The 17,835-nt window shown below is 42.1% G+C and overlaps 1 protein-coding gene across 3 annotated transcripts in view; it reads right to left on the bottom strand.

The window, feature by feature from the left end:
* Window positions 1-17,835, bottom strand: part of TEK (TEK receptor tyrosine kinase) — a 97,473-nt gene that overhangs the window by 58,631 nt on the left and 21,007 nt on the right. Inside the window, exons 3-7 of one of the 3 annotated variants that reach the window (XM_061631347.1) lie at window positions 8,885-8,995; window positions 7,311-7,463; window positions 5,405-5,536; window positions 3,199-3,339; window positions 278-409 (exon numbers count right to left, since the gene is read on the bottom strand). In XM_061631347.1, the coding sequence (XP_061487331.1) occupies window positions 278-409; window positions 3,199-3,339; window positions 5,405-5,536; window positions 7,311-7,463; window positions 8,885-8,995 (669 nt within the window). The remainder of the gene's footprint in view (window positions 1-277; window positions 410-3,198; window positions 3,340-5,404; window positions 5,537-7,310; window positions 7,464-8,884; window positions 8,996-17,835) is intronic. The other 2 variants (XM_061631356.1, XM_061631365.1) reach the window with 2 other exon arrangements.

Genomic DNA, 17,835 nt, shown 5'->3' with positions numbered 1-17,835 from the left:
ACTGTTAGGGATTGTCCATGTGTCTATGTACCATCTAATCTGGCCTTATTTCATTTTCATCTGTTTTGTCAATTACTTAGGGATTTTAGAGAAGGAGTCTCTCCAAGCACTACCTGGAGATGCCAGAGATCAAACCCGGGACCTTTTCCATGCAAAGCATCTGCTATGCTGCTGAGCTATGGCCAAAGAGTCTTGGCAAGGAGACATCAACCTTTGGCACAAATGTCATATGAAACATGAAGACTTTCTTTGCACTACAGTGTTACCTTTGCTTTACCTTCTTTTTCACATTCCAGACCATGCCAACCAGAGTGGCAGATGCAGCCTTTAAAGCTGTTACACATTCCCCGGTTACTGCAGCCATTACACTTCAGTTTGCAATTGGGCCCATAAAAACCAGGCGTACAACCTGCAAGAACAGATTGGCAGGATAATAGTTAACAATGCGGCATCAACGCTCTTTTCCACAACTTTTTGGGGGCACATCATCCCCAAGTTTTTCACTTCAAAAACTGCAGCTGACAGCCAACCAACCACAGAAGACAGCTTTGCCTTTCCTGAAGTGGAAATGTCATAAGGATTATCTGCTAGCCACTAGTCACTATTGCAGAGCTTGGAAAAGTTACTTTTTTGAACTACAGCTCCCATCAGCCTAATCCAGTGGCCATGTTGCCTAGGGCTGATGGGAGTTGTAGTTCAAAAAAGTAACTTTTCCAAGCTCTGCAACCCCCATGTTCCATGCTCCTCTGAGATGCTGTAAAATTGTTGACTATGGTGGTGGCACACAAGTCATGGAATAGATTGGCACAAAAATTAGGGTTCAGTCCATACACCCATGATAAATAGACTTTTTCGTTTAACCCTAGCTTAAGAATAGGTGGGAAACCTTTCATTTGGGAAAAATGGGCTAATGGAGGTGTATTTACCTTAAATCAACTGATTGGTGAAAACTATGAATTTCTCCCCTTTTCTAATCTGAGGAAAGCACACACTCTCCCATCAGCTGTAAACTGGTAATATTTGCACTTAAAACATCTGTTAACGGCTATCTTTGGCCCTGCGGGATCAGGCCAGTGGTCCATCTGCTCACGCATCATGTTTTCACAGTGGCCAACCTTTGTACAATAAGCTCATTTCTACACACACACACACACACCTCTCTATCATTCATCCTGGCCTCAAGGAGGCTCTATAGTTTCTTTACTTTGCATTCCCCACCTTAGCAGCTTTGGATTGGCCAGGCCTTCTATATAACATCTTTCCCCAATGCACTGTCTGTGCCATAGAACTTTACCAGAAAGATGGTGCCAAAAGCCGTGTTTGATTTCTACTTACTAGTGTAAGTAAGTTTTCTGTAAGTAATACTTCCTAGTGACTCTGATTAAGTCTTATCATTTCCTGTATTTCTTATTGGAACACTATCTTCATCCTCTCCCACTCCTGTACACCACATTATAAGCTCCTTCAGTAGGCTGCTTTTCTCCTGATCCAACAGATGCTAATGCCCAGGGTCTGGTCTGGTCCAAAGGCAATTTGCTGAAGCTAAGCAGATCTGGATCTGGCAAATTCCTGGATGGGAGACCTCCAGGAAACCGCATTTAAGCCATTTGTTGCTCTGTCCACTTTTACCCCTGGCTTAACCTATCTTTTTATTTGATGCCACATTGTTAATAGTTAGATTCAAAAAGAAACAAAAAACACAAATAGTCAAACAATACACAATAAATCATAATAAGACCGTGTGTTCTGTGCAAACATGTAAAGTGAAGATGAGGGAGATGGGGAAGTAGTGGGGGAAGATGGCTGGTGGTCCAGACCAACCCAGTGCTCAGACGTTTAAGCAAATAAATCTGTGTAAGAGTTCTTATACTGTATCAGAGAAATCCTCATCTTTCTTATATTTATGGAAGGTCACCTTCTGATATGCTGGCAGTTGAGTCATGTCCTCTGTTCACTGTACAATTTGGGAGGGTGGGGGGTAGACTTATCCTTAACACTTCCTCCCCCTTCACCATGATGTCCCAAGTTAACCACCTCCACCCTATCACTGGCATATGGTTCCCAGAAAGGTAGCCCACAAACCCACTCTTGCAAGCGCTAACACAGTTTGAGCAAATGTGAACTTTGCCATTTGCCCTACAAGTCGACTACAAAGGACACATGATGAAGCCTTCTCATAACTTCTCCTTTTAGTATTGTCCTGAGTTGTGTATTAAAGCATCAGACGTTCAGCTATCATAAGTGCCCTAAGAAGCCAGTTAAATTGTCCCCAGTGTTCCCTGGTGTTACCTGATGTTGGGGTTCCATCTTCCTATTGCTATCCAGGCCATACATCTCTGGGGAAGATGTGGAACCATGACATTATTCTGCCCGTCTTCCTATTATGCGTAAGTATAGAATAGGCTACACAGATTTGTTATTTTTGTCCTGTGATTGAACTCTCTGTATTTTTGTATTTTACCTAACCTTCTGGGTGTTTGCTTTAAGGAACTATTTTGCTGCTATATTTTTGCACTTATAATTTTATTTTAATAAAAAAACTAACTCTATTTACCAGTGTGTGTTCACTGCAGGAGAATTTTGGCTCTGAATCCAGCACTTTGGCCATGTAGTGACAGACTACCGCATAACTGGGTATTTTGCCTAAAGGCTCCAAGACAAGGAGTGCGTCTTTGGCTCTTGTCTTTTAGAATCCTTGGCAGGTCTATTTCTGGCACTTTGGGTTTCCCCTTGGCCCAGAATGGGTGACCAGGTTTAAGGGGCAGTGGTAGTCTACCTACCTTACAGGGTTGGTGTTGGTTTAATTCAGCTCTAGTAAGGAAGGCATGGGTTATACCTGACCAGGACGAACTGCCCTATGTTTGGGAGCTGACACCCTGGTAGAGTTCTTTACAATGATAACTTTACCATACACACACGACTGCTGAAAGTTTCTTTACATTTGTAAAAGCACTTGTGCAAGTTTCAACTAAGATACTTGCTCAAATCACCCAACATTGATTAGATAAATACCACAACAGAAAAATGCAAATAACCAGTATGAATCCATAGAGGGTGGACTATAAATCTGGCCCATATTCTCTATTGCTTGTATTTTGTAGGAAGGAGGGTGCACCTCTAGATTCTAACCAACTTTGTGTCCCTCCCCCAACCCCCAACAATACCTTCACCTCTATAATAGGGTGTATAGGACTTTACCTTCATCACACTGGAGTCCGTTCCATCCTGAGGCACATGAACAACCGTAGGGGTCGGGCAGGCAAAACATAAAATATTTGCAGCTTGAATTTTCCTTACAGCTCTCTTGGCAAGCCCTGCCAAATTTGCTTTCTCCACAAGCTGTAAACAGAGGAGAAAAGGGTCAGGCCCAGGAAATACCCCTCTTTAGCTCTGAATACAGGGAGGCCAATAACACACTGACAAAAAAAGAGCAAATGCATCACCTCAAAAGAGGACAAAAAAGGGCATCAATTTGCATGTGCTAATATATAGCTATTGATGCACATTTAGTCATCGCTACTCCAATTGAAATAGACAAACATCTCACAATAGTGGGGGGAACTGTGACCAGGTGACCTGTCTGCTTGCTCAGTCTGCTGTTCAAGTGCTAACTGTTGATGGGCAACTTCAAGGCCCTTGATCTCCCTACTCATGGTTTTTTAACTGTCCTTCAAACAGAGGACTATTCTCTGATAGCCTTTCAAAAAGAAAACTGTCCTCAATACAGGGGGGTGAGGTGTGGTGGGGTGGGGTAGGGCTGCAGCTCAGTGACAGAGTGTCTGCCTTACATGCAGAAAGTCCCAAGTTTAATCCCCGGCATTTCGAGATAGTGCTGGGAGAGACTCTTGCTGAAACTCTGAAGAGCCACTGCCAGTCAGTGTAGACAATACTGAGCTAGATGGACCTATGATCTGACTCAATATAAGACAGCTTCCTATGTCCCTGTGTAAAGTAGAACACATAACCACCCTATATGAATATCCATAACAATAACGGTGGTTACCCTAAAAAAAACCTAGATTCTAAACTTTTTCAAACCGACTGATCTAACTAAAGTGTCTCAAATCATTTGAATATAATCATCTCTAATGAAAAGCAAACTCTGCATAGCCTTGTTCTGAAAATTCCAGAAAGCTCATTGGCTCCAAAAGATGTCAACAACAATGTCATCAAAATAAGCAAAATGGTCTTTTTTACACTTCAAAAATATTAAACATTGTAAAATATATTCACTGCTTAGAAGCAAACAAAAATGTGAGGTATTCATAAAGTTACATAGATAACTAAAAACCTTACAACAGGACCCAGTATGCTCAAAGTGTAAACACACATGGAGGTGTAACTACAGACATGAATCCATTCTAGAAAGAAAGTGTAGCAACAGCCTCTAATGGAAGCTTTTACCCCACCCCCATGTAAATGTCAGGTGTAGGGTCCTCAATCCAGATTGGGACCATAGTGGGGGGCAAAGGTTTAAAGCTCTTATTTCCCACCACCACACACGCACCCATACATGCACACTAGGGAGGCTTCCAATTCAGATCAAGGACTCCTCACCTACAATGTGGTCTGAAGGCACATGAGGCAAATTGGCATTTATTTTCCCATAAAACCCCAAAAGTTGTGACTTCTGCTCATGGTTTATTTGGAGTAAAATTTATTCATTCATGCCTAGGGATATGGTATAATTCTGCCCAATTTGGATTTGGTACCAAATTTCCCATTTTCCTTTATTCTCTATAATTGTGGGTCGTATTTTTATGTAGTGTTTTTCCGTGGCTATTTTTAAAAAAAATTTAAATCTGTCTCTAAAATATTGATGTTAAGAAGATAATTTTATTGATATTTCCTTTCAAAATATTGGCATGTCCTTTCAAAATATTGACATTTCTTTAAAATTATCAATATTAATGTCAATATTTTTTGCAAGGCAAAAAAAACCTGATTGGAAAAAGCAGTGACTAGCAGACAAAGAATGAACTCAAATCAATACTGGCCTGTTAGGTTCGTGGAATGCTTTTGAACTGGCACTGGCCAACAGATCCTATCCTTATTCACACGTAATGCAAAGCCAGCACTCTGTTTTATTTCTTTCCAGCACGGCATGGGGAGGAAAGGGACAGATGCATGCTCATTCATGATAAGCATGGTTATGGCTTACCATTACATGGAAACCAGGCCAACATGTTAATGAAATATGGACCCTAGCAGTCATTTTTATAATTAACACTTTGTCACATTGGGTCATGACAATTTTGAATGGCTGAAAAACTCAGATTCTTCCTGTTGTAAAGGTATTTTATCTTTAAGAAAGGTAGGTTTTATCTGGAGTGTATATTTTAATTGTATGTTTTGACACTTGTATAAATACAATTTAAAAAGAAAAGACAATGCTTTCTCTTACCCTTTTCACAAGTTTTCCCCATAAAGCCAGGTGGACAAATGCACTCCCCAGTATCTTCATGACAGATGCCATTGTTTTTGCACTCTGGACAGTGAGAGCTACAGTCAGGTCCCCATTTCTGAGATGCACACCCTTCATGCAAAAGGATAACAAGATTTGGTGAGGTAAATAATAAAAAGACCTTGACTCAAATTGGGCTTGGATTTTTTTGTTTCTGTTTTTACAAGTGTCTCACAAAAAAGCTTATACACCACCAACATTACCATAAACTTATAATGTGGCCCTGAAAGAGAATCTCTAGTGGTGGGCAGGTACTGCAACCTAATTCTTGCATAACAACAGAAGAGCATAATGGGTTGGATCTAGACTTATGTCATGCCTAGAACAGACCCATTGAAATCTATGAGACTTAATATTCAATAACAGTCTTCAGTAACATTCAATAACAAATACTGTTCAATAACATAACATTCAATAACAAATACTGTTCAATAACATAACATTCAATAACAAATCTATGAGACTTAACATTCAATAACAGCACTATCTGGTGGGAGAGGTGGCGGACATACCAACCTAAATCTTGTTGGTCCAGAGGAAGTCCCAGACTTCAGGTGTCTGTAGCTGCTTCTTCTTACCTGACTCATCCACCCCCGATGCTATATCTCCCTATGCCTGTGACCCTACAAACAGGGGCACCTTGACATCACCAATTCTATTCACACAGAGACATCACATACTAATGCTCTTCTCTTATTTATTTATTTATTTATTTATTTGATTTATATCCCACTCTTCCTCCCAGCAGGAGCCCTTCTAAGGGCACTCAAAAATATGAGTTCTTCAACTACAGTAATTCAGATAACAAAGAAAAGTGCAAATGCTTAGAAATTATATGGGCTAGAAGTGCCCATATACAGTATCTACATCTGAATCTATATATCTTAGCAGGGTTCCAACACTGACACTTGGGGCATGTGGTAAAGGATTGCCTATTTCCACTTCCATCTGATTCACCAGCTACCATGATAGCCTTGCCACCACAATCCATGCTCTGGTAACCTCACATCTAGATTACTGTAATGCTACCCTTGAAGCCTCATGTAGAGATGGCTAGTGTAGTATAGAATGCAGCTGCGAGAGTACTGTCTGGTGTAACTAGACATGCCTCCCTGGGCTCCTACTGGGAGAAAGGGCAGGATATGAATGAATGAATGAATGAATGAATGAATAAATAAATAAATAAATAAATAAATAAATAAAAATAAGGATCTCATATAACACCATCACTAAGGGATCTGCACTGGTTGTCTTGAAGCTGTTGACATTAATGTATAAGATGATTATGGGACGCAAATACTTGAAGAAACACCTTATATATGAGCCATTCCAGGCCCTGCAATCAGTAGGAGAGGACATTTTTGTTGTTCCACTGATGGGTGTAGAACATTATACAGTGACACATGGCAGGGCCTCTTTTGTAGTGGCACCTCAATTGTAGAATACCTTTCTCCTGCAGGCACCTGAGCTTCTGACATAAAGCAAAAACCTACTTGTTCACCCAGCCTTTTGGAGGAAATTGATGGTTCAATGTCTAGTATGTGGCTGTTGCTGAACTTATAGTTTGCTCATTTTTATTTTTATTTTAAATTCTGGTTGTTGCCTTATTTTTTTATTTTGCTGGGAAAGTTCTGTGTTTCCATTGGTGTTTTAACTGATGTTCTGTAAACTGCCTTGGGTTTCTGATTGGATAAAAGGGCAGTTTAAAAGTCAAATCAAATAAGCAAACACTTAAGTTTCAATGGGTCTATGATAAGCACAAATAAGTTCTGGATACAACCCTTTATGTGCATAAGCCCATGGATTCTAATCTATATTTTCAACCTAAGAAGAGAGCAAATCTTACTTCGTACTATCAGCCTAGTATAGGCTGAGGTGAAGTGGCTTCCTCCGATATATCTGGCAGAGTACACAGCTGAATCGTGGCTCTGGACCATGGGAAGGGGAACTAAGAGCACTTCTGGAACTTCCTGCCTGAGGACAGAATATATGAAAGTACCTGCAGTGGAGAAAAGAGCCCATAAAAACATGACTGAAGAGAATATCATACATTCCAGAGGAAAGGAGTTCAATGAGAACAACATATCAGACTGAGTTTCTACATGCATATTCATCACCTGGGCCACATTTGCATCATACTGTTATTCCACTTTAAACAGTCATGGCTTCTCCCAAAGAATCCTGGAAAGTGTGATTTGTGAAAGGTGTTGAGAGGTATTAGGAAACTCCTAGCCTCCTCACAGAGCTGCAATTACCAGAGTGGTTTAACAGTCAGTGTGGGAACTGTAGTTCTGTGAAAGGAACTCTCAGCGCTCTTCACCAACGACACTTCTCAGGATTCTTTGGGGGAAGCCATGACTGTTTAAAGTGAAATGATAGTGGAATAAATGTATGGTATGAATGCTGTCCTGATTACTGCAATGTGAATAACTCGCATGTGTGAAACAGCCATCACAGATAAAATAGAACTTCAATAACACCCAAAGTTGCCCAGAATGGAGTGTGGCCCTTGGGCTGAAGAAAGGTCCCCACCCCATTCTGTAGCATGTTAGAAAGTATGTTGCCTATTTGACCAGTAGGGCATGTTTATTAGCTCAGATGTTTTAGGAATTCGAAACATTTGCTTATTTGATTGCTTTTTAATTGATTGCTAATTAATTTTTTAAAAAAATGAATCTAGATTTTTTTAGCTAAAGTAGTATTCTGTGTGTTCTGATCTTGCTAGATTCTGAACCAATATATCCACCCCACATCATTTCTGTGAGCTTCTCAGCCAAGCGACTGAATCAGTGTGTGTTGACCTTTTGAGGAGCTGTGCAGGCAGAGATCTGGAGCTGGCAGAGTGGCAACTCATTACACCATTCAGACCCCCAAGATACCAAAGAGTCCTACTGCCTGTTAATTCAATAGGTATTAGCCGCCCAGAGCTCCTTTGGGAAGAAGGGCAGGATATAAATATGATAAATAAATAAATACTAATTTGCTGGGATATTTCAGTGTAGGCCTGGGACACCGCAAAACCCATTTAAATTGGCTTACAAAGCAACTGCCTACTGTCCCAGGTTAAAGGAGAGGAGTAAAGTCTCTCTGAAGGATCCCAGAGTATATCACACCTCAAACACAAAACTTTTATTAGGATAAACTTTTCAAGCTCACTCACCCAACTGGCAATACTCATGGGATAAGAGCAAGAGATATCTGCTCATGTCAGACAATTACCAGAGGCAGCAAAGCTGCCTCGTCTTTTCACTATTTGCCTGCAATAATGTATGATGTGGGCACTCCAGGGGAAGGCCCAACATATGAACCCTTAATAAGAAGCCACATGGGAGTCTTCTCACAGAATAGCACAAATGTGGCATAATTTCAACATAGGTGCTCAGGTGTCAACCAAAAGAAGAAGAAAAAGCACATAGATACCATTTTTGTAGATAACTGCATCTTCTTCCTTAACAACCTTTCTGATGAAGGGAATGTTGACAAGTTCTCCATGGTTTGCGGTAATAGTTAAGGTCACAGGAAGAAAGGTAGCTAAAATGTAAAGATAAAAGGGTGGGGGGAACCGAATGTGGATCAGCTGTAATAAACATTACATTTTTGTCAATCCTTCAGAACAGAAGGTGGAAGTATACTGGGAGAAAAATGCAGATTTGCGCTATCAAAATTTGAAAATATGGGCAACTCAAACCATAGCTTTTTTATTTTTCTAGGAATCGCATACAGACCAACAAAAAAGAGGGGGAAATGAAATAATTATTAATCATTGGGAAATAATCAGCAGAAAGGATGAAAGAGTGTTGTAAACAATTCTACAAACGAGCCTTGCCAATTTTATCTATGAGGGCTGTTTGAATCTAATTTCATATTTTAAAAAAGTTACTTTGGAATTAAGACATTCCTGCATTTCTTTTTGGCTTCCTTGAGTTCCTCGCCCACCTACTTCAAGGCCCTACTCCTTTTGTACAAGTTGTTTAGTTTATCCACAGACTCTTCAGTTCACAGTATTGTTGGAATGGAAAGGAATCCATGTTCTTCAGTGGGCTCTGTTCCAATGTATTTTTAGCTCGTGGCCTATATTAGAATAATTCATCAGTTTACAAATGGCCTGGAATTCACTATTCAGAGAGGAACAATAACTGGGCTTTGGGGTTGTGGTTGTTTGCATCACATGTCGATTAACATCTTGGCCAAGGATCCAAAGATTCCTTGAGGTATATACACAAACACATCCGTACACACTGAGGTTTTGCTGGTGTTGGTTTCCCAACTATTGCTCCTCCCCTTGCCTTCCAGCGGCTGTCCCAAAACACACACATCTGTTTCAGAAGAAGTTTTGTAGGTGCCTGCATTTGAAAGGGGCTTCTATTGTTGTCTACTCTGACTGGTAGCTGCTCTCCAGCATCTCTGGCAGAGGGAACTTTTTCATTACCTCCAACTCACTATTTCCAGGGATTGAACACAGAAACAACTGCATGAAAGGTATGTGTTCTACCACTGGGCCATAGTCCCTCCCGCAACAGGCTACGGGAGTCCGCATTTATCACCCCATTTTTTTCTCCCTTAAATACAATGAGAATGCATTACAGCAGGATCAAGGAAGGCTAGGCTTCCTCTTTTGAGAATAGTCTGTGTAGTCTAGAGCAATTTGGTTCTGTTAGGATGCTCTACTTCCCCATATAAGAAGCTGTCTTACACAGTCAGACCATTGGTCCATCTCGTTCACTATAGTCTATAATGACTGGTAGGGGCTCTTTGAGATTTCAGGCAGTGGACATTCCAAGACATCCCTGGATACCAGGGATTGCACCTGGGACCTTCTGCATGCAAAGCAGATGCTCTACCACCAAGCATACAATCCATATGATTAGAATAGTGTAAGTGGCCGCAAGAATGAATGCATTACCTACATTCCCTCATTGCTGTTTTCTGTAAGTTGGAGGGAAATGTCTAGAACCTTTGTGTGGGGAGCCTACACAAGGAGAAAAGGCTCGAGTTAGCACACTAGTCCCCACTCTTTTTCCCTCATCACGGGAAGAATCAGAATGCCTGAACAGGGCTTTCCACATGTTGGTTTAGCTTGCGGTCAATATTGGACATAACAGGGTTAAATCAAATCAAAGGAACTTATGTCACTTCTGAAGCACAATAATTAACTTTTAGGAGACAAATATCCATGAAAATGTAACCTCTGACATATAACACAGATGCCTATACTGGGGAGAAGACAGATGTGCTGCAAATGGCCCCTGGAATGCAAGATTAAATGTCTTTTTCAAACTAGAAGGGCGTTTATGAGATCCTATTTTGGTCTTAAACACTAAGACATTCAGTTAATACACACAATTCTTTGTCTGTGTTTTTTTAAAGAGCAAATCACCAAGGAAAGCCTTGTCTGTTTTGGGGAAAAAATGGAGGATTGATTGCAGTTCTTTTAATTTTTTTATTATCATTAACACAGTATGCACTTCATGCTCAAACATGCACAAGCCATACAAAGGAACACAGAAACAAAGCATTTAATAATACTCTAATAACTGAAAAGGGTTTCCAGCTATCTTGTTTTGTCTAGCATTCTAGTAAGTTTTAAAACACTTCTACTTCACAACATTTAATTTTTCAAAGACCTTTGACAAACCTATATTAACCAAGTCAATTTGCTTAAAATTGTTATATCCCATAATTTAATGTCTAGGAATGTCTCAGTCTAAAGATTTGTCTGGTCTTCCAATATTTAGACTGCAATCCTATTTCTAATTACCTGGGATTCGGCCCCATTTGACTCAATTGGACTAACTTCTGAGTAAACAGTAAGGATGGGCAAATATATCTATTTTGTTTTCTCTCCATTTCTCTTCCAGTTAAGTTTAGTTGTCCACATTTTCACCTGTTTGTGATTTTTTTTAAAAAAAGAATCCTCATAAAAATTCATCAGCATTTTAGTGTGAATATACATAAGTTTGTATGCCATTTTGCCTAACATACACATTTTTGCAAAGCAATTTTCCTTATTATAATGCATGTTTGTATGTTAATTTCACTAATATATGCATTTTTATGCTCACATTCCCCTAGTATTTTGGTACATCTTGCTTGGCTAGAGAACTGCATTGCAAAATTTGGAGAATTTGCCACTCTGGGTTCCTACTGGGAGGAACGGTGGGATATAAATCTAATAAATAAAAACTAAGTGTGAATTTCAAAAGATAGTTGTTCTGTTTCATGTATTGTTTTAAAAAGTGTGAATTAGGTAGATTCTCTTTGAAATGCAAACTGAAATGAATTTCTCCCTCATCCCTAACAGAGAGGTATAGGATTAGGATATATATAACACAATATACTGTGTATATATTAACACAAAAATGTGAAATAGTAAAGCTTTTTTTTAATTCTCAGAGACTTTCCCTTTAACTATCATTAGGGCCCAATCAATCAATCAATCAGTCAATCAATCAATCAATCAATCAATCAATCATTACAGTCAAAGACCAGCACTATAAAATATTAAAACAATAAACATCAATATTATACAGAGAAAGCAACAAACAGCTGCAACATAAGATAATATGGCACTAATGGTGTTGGGTAAATACACCAATGGGCAAAAAGCCCTGAGAAACTTAGCTATTATTGTTTCCCATTAGGGATCCGATTAGTATACTTTAGCTTCTTCATATTATTATTTTTTAAGTTTTTTATATTTATGGCTGCCTTATTCATAATTAAAGCCAGACACTGCTCTGTATGCTTGGCATCTAGCATCAGTTTTTTATAATGAACTCCATTCTAGAGACCAAAGGCTGTATCTTATTTATTCACAATTATTCTGGTACCTGTAAATCACATTAGATACACTGGCTCCCACTAGAATCTCAATTCACTAACAGGCAAAAAACCTTGTGGTTTAAGAACATACCTATAGCCAACAGATATTTCTATGAAACTTTAAAAAGCAGGGAAATTGGGCAGGTATAGTGAATGCACCAAGGGAGCAGGAGACCAAATTCTTCCAGGCTACGCAGCAAGTGGATTGGACTGTGAAAGACCAACCCAAATTGTGTTTGCATTTTGACAAATTTATAGGGCAGTACAATATCTCAGAGAGGAGGTCTGGTCTCCTGCTCCCCTGGTGCATTCACTATAGCTGCCCAGTTTCCCTGCCTTTTAAAGTTTGGTAGAAATATCTGTTGGCTGTAGGTATGTTCTAAAAAGGCAAGTTTTTTTGCTATTAGTGAATTTATCTGCTTTTTAATCCAGGAGGTAAAAAATGGGATCCTGTGGAAGTTTTCTGAGAATGGATTGATCATTTGCACGCTTATTGAGTTCAGTGGGATTTACTCCCATGCAATCATGCTTAGGGTACGTAAAACTGATCATGGGGAGGGAGGCCTGGAGTAGGCAGGGGAGGAAGAAGAAGAAAAAGGGGAGGAGAGGAAGAAGGGAGAATGGCGTTCCTGTTCAGGGGCGTTTTTGTCTCCACCCTAATTATAAAAAAGACTCGGGAAGGTTCACGAAGTCCTGAGTTTGTGCCATGTGGGATCGCTTCTCCAATTAGGCAGGGGTTTGAGCGGCATATATAAAGCTGCTCCTTCCCCAAATGCGTGCCTTCTTCGCCTTGCGGCAACTACTGTTGTTTCCGTTTACAAGGGGCTCCTTCAGCGTTTTGTTGGTGATCGTTCTCTTTGCTTATTTCCCCATTTAGCCTTCGTTGTTGCTTCCTCCCTGTCTAGTTCGTTCCCATATATTCTATTCTTGTTTGTTCTGAGCCCCGACAATCAGCTGGGCTGCGGGCGTCCGCCCGGCGGCTTCTCGGCTCGTCTGCTGTTTGTTCCCCTTCGTATTGTCGATGTTTTAAAACGTTTCTTGCTTTTGAATATCCCAGCTTGTTTTTCTCGAGGTTTGTGGGTGGCAACGTTCCCGGTTATTGCTCTCCATTGGTTTTTAATATATAATTTTGTTCCATTTGTGCTCTATCCCCCCCCTTTCCCGGGCAGTTTTCTTATGGTTAAAGTTGCTATAGTTTGAGTGCCTTCTTTGTTTGCTTCAAGTTGATCTTCTGTTCTTAGATAAATTTTATTTTATTGTTTGGATAATCATAAATTATTTGTTATTAGAGCTATTTGTGTCATCATTTGGAGGTAGTTTAAAAAAAGAAGGTATATTAATTCCCTCTATTGCCAGCCTCCACCCCCTCCCTCTTTTTATTCCCCCCCTTTTATCTTTAACCCTTCCCTCCCTCAAAAAAAATTGTTTATATTGTTAGCTCAGGATATTGTGAGTGGCTGTTTTGTTTCTGTTTGTTACTTATACTTCTGCATTTGGGAATTTAATTGTTATCCTATCATTGCTGTTTGCTTGTTCTATTTCTGGTTTGGTATAGTTCAACCATGCCGCCCAGGAAGGTTCAGCAGAAAAAAGGGGTTCGTGTGGTTAAGCAGGTTTCTAAGTGCCCTCCGCCTCAGCAGCACCAGTCATCGGATGAGGATGAGGACATGGGGACCATCCGAGCCTTGGTGGCTCGGGTTGATGCTTTGTAAAGGGAACGCAGGCAGAAGCAGGATGCGGAGGCGGGTCCGAGCTCCGCCCCTTCAGGTAAGAAATCTGCCCGCTTGGCAGCAAAAAGTTCTAAGTCGAGTATTCTCGCTGATTTGGTTTCTAGGATCGATGTTCTTGAAGCCGCAGCACCCGCTCAGGAGCCTGCGATCCTGACGCCTCCAGTCGGAGCACTTGTAGTGCCATCTACAATTCCCTCTTCTATCCTCCCTGCACAAGCTGCTGCTGGGTCGCTTCAGGGTCAGCCTTCGTTTCGCCCGACTGGGATCCCTCCTGTGCCTGCTGAGGCTTCTGGTCTCATGGCACCACCAGTGGTTGCCTCCCCCGCTGCTTATATAGGTGAGCATGTTGCACCTCAGGCTCACGACACACACGTACAGACTCCTAGTGTTGTTACTATAGACCCTTCAATGGCAGGTTCCCCGCTGCAAGGCGGTGGTACACAACCTTTGATGTTTATGGGGGGAGTATTAGTTCCTCAGCAGCCTCAGCTTCCATGGCCCGCGGCGGCGGTGACTCTGTGGCAGTCATCCGTGGCTTCCTCTAGCCCATCCCCTGCTTTTTTACCTCTTCCTCAGGGTGTTTACCCATAAGGTGATACCTCTCTCCCGTTAGGCGACCATTCATTGGTTACAACGAAGGAAAGAATTTGGCATGGAGAGTACATTGATTTGTTTACTCTCCTTTTTCGTGAGAGTGAGATCAAACCTAAGGAAGGTCAGGATTTAAAGGAGCGTGAGGTTGCCACAAAAAAGAGGGTTGATCACGTATGGCCAAATTGGCTCAACGCCTATACGATTTATATGGGCGTTATGACTCACATCCCAAACGAGGGACTGGCAATAGCGGCAGTACATTGCAAGGCCAGTAGCCCAGTTAAGTTGATTCCTCTGGCAAGGTTGTTGGATGGTTACCCCAGCAGGTGAGCCGCTAGTTTCCTGCTGCAGGGTTTTACTGAAGGTTTCGTATTTCTTTTGAGGGTCCCAGGGTAGCCACTTCCTCGGCCAATCAGCCTTCTCTTAGGTCTATGGCCAATGTTGTGTTGGCTAAACTCAATAAGGAGATAATTGCCGACCGTATTTCAGGCCCCTTTACCTTTCCTCCTTTAAAGAATTTGAGGATTTCTCCTTTAGGAATTGTCCCTAAAAAGCAGCTGGGTGAATATTGCCTTATCCATAACTTGCCATTCCCCAAAGGAGCCTCTGTTAATGATGGCATTTCTCCAATACATGCATCTGTCAGATATACATCTTTTGATGAGGCTGTGAGGGTAGTCCGTAGGGCTGGTAAGGGTGCTTTAATGGCGAAATGTGATATAAAATCCGCTTTCCGTCTCCTGCCAGTCCACCCTGATGATGTCGATTTGCTAGGTTTCTAATTCCAAGGCCAGTTTTATGTCGATAGGGCCATGCCGATGGGCTGTTCTGTGTCTTGTGCTGCCTTTGAAGCATTTAGCACTTTCCTCGAGTGGGCATTGCGGATGAGGGCTTTGTCTTCCTTCTCTGCTCATTATTTAGATAATTTTTTGTTTGTAGGGCCAGCAGGTCTCCACATTGCCTCTATTTGATGCAATCTTTTGAGGCTTTAACCGCTGAATTGGGTGTCCCCTTGGCCCCTGAAAAGTCCGAGGGTCCTTCCACTTCCCTTACTTTTTTAGGAATTCAATTAGATACTGCGGCTCAGGCTTCCAGTTTACCACAGGACAAGTTGCTGGCACTTCGGCAACGTCTTCGTTCTGCACTTGTATTGAGTAAAGTCACATTGGCACAATTGCAAGAACTTGTAGGCCATTTAGTTTTTGCCTCTAAAGTCATTTCCCCTGGTCGTGCTTTCCTTAGGCGTCTCTGTGATGCCATGAAAGGTGTTCGCTCTCGTTTTTACTTTATTAGGGTTACTGCCGGGATGAGAGCGGATTTGCATATGTGGCTTGAATTCTTGGAGGACTTTAATGGTCTCTCCTTTTGGCGCGAGGAAATACTTTTGGAAGCTGAATTGCAGGTACATTCAGATGCTGCTGGGGGCTTTGGCTTCGGTTTGATTTTTAGATCCCAGTGGTGCGCTGAGAGGTGGCCTCCCAAGTGGAGGGCCTTGGGGATTACTTCTGATATGACAGTTTTGGAATTTTTCCCAATTGTGGTAGCTGTTCATATCTGGCCTCTGGCATTCCAAAATCGCACCGTACATTTTTGGTGTGACAATTTGTCTACAGTGTGCGTTGTCAATGCTCAGACTTCTAAATCCCCTCATGTTATGCGCCTGGTGCGTGCCTTCATCTTGCAATGTTTGCGATTTAATATTCTATTCATCGCCCAGCATGTTCCAGGTTTACAGAACTGTGTTGCTGATGCTCTTTCCCGCTTACAGATGGCACGTTTTCAGGAGCTGGCACCCGGAGCAGCTCAGGACCCGGTCCTGGTCCCGCCTTTCCTGTGGAACCTTGGCAATTAGAAGAAGGGGCTGCTGTTGCTTCGGCCCTTGCTCCCAGTACTCAAAAAGCGTATCAGCGTTCTTTTGCGAAGTTCCAGGCTTTCCGAAGCAGTATTGATCTGCCTATGGCGTGGCCCATTCCCGTTCCTCATTTATTACAGTTTATATTATATTTAAAAGAGCAAGACAACTCTGTCTCTACTATCGCTGGGCACCTCTCTGCGCTGGCCTTTATTTCCAAGGCACGGGGACTGCCGGATCATTCTGTAGATTTTAGGGTCAGAAAGGTCCTTGAGGGTTGGTCGCGTTCCGCTTCCAGACCCGCTGACCGGAGGAGGCCAATCACGCCTGATGTCCTCCTCCAGATCCTGGCATTGGTTTGCTCTGTATGCTCATCTTAGTATGAGTCACACCTTTTCGCCGCAGTAAGTCTGACGATGTTCTACGGTGCATTCCGCCCTAGTGAAGTATTAGTCCTCTCTAAGCGTGATGTGACCTATCAGGCCTTCTGCTCTGGCGATTGCACGTTAGGTGCTGATATGGTTAGGTTTTCCCTCCGAGTCTCTAAGACTGATCAGAAGGGCCGTGGCAGTATTGTGTCTTTGCGCAGTTGCCAGGTCCCAGAATTATGCCCTGTTTCTGCAATGCGTCAATTCCTGTCTATTCGGCCGTTGGGCCAGCATTATCTTTTCATACATGCGGATGGTCCTGACTCAGTATCAATTTTGGGCCGTTGTTCGGCGGGCCTTGTTGGCTAGCGGGCATGATGCCGGAGTCTATGGGCTGCATTCTTTCCGGATTGGTGCGGCCACGGCCGCAGCCCTAGTGGGCATGTGCGTTGGCGATATCCAGGCGATTGGCAGGTGGCGTTCTTCTGCTTTTCAGTCTTATATCCGATATTAATCCTCTGTGATTTCCTTTTGTTTTCTTCAGGTGTGCTGAGCTTTCCAGTTCCTGTGCGGATCGTCCTGTGTGGCCATTCAATTTTGTTTTGGGCTCATCGGAGGGCTTCTTCAACTGCTTCCAGGACGCAGCTGCAGCTTTCCGCCAGAGCTACTGTTAGCTGGGAAGCTAGGAGGGGCATGTTATGGGGTGTGTTTCTGCCGCTGGTCTGCCAAATTATGTCTTCGGCTAGCCAGCCTCATGTCCTGTTGATCCATTTGGGGGAGAATGACTTGGTGCAGCGGCCTGGCATGGATTTGCTGCTCAGTGTCACTCATGATCTCACGTGGCTCGTTAGTTCTTATCCTGAGCTCATATTCGTGTGGTCTGACATGCTTGTCAGACAGGTGTGGAGGGGTGCGTTTCTCCCCAATAGGATTGATAGGTCCCGGAAATGGGTGAATAGAAAAGTTAGGGAGTTGGTTTTGGCCATTGGAGGGGCTTTCATTTCT

The sequence above is a fragment of the Rhineura floridana genome, chromosome 1, assembly GCF_030035675.1.
Source record: "Rhineura floridana isolate rRhiFlo1 chromosome 1, rRhiFlo1.hap2, whole genome shotgun sequence".
In the NCBI taxonomy this organism is placed as follows: Eukaryota; Metazoa; Chordata; class Lepidosauria; order Squamata; family Rhineuridae; genus Rhineura; species Rhineura floridana.
This window is presented reverse-complemented; position numbering and strand designations above follow the sequence as displayed.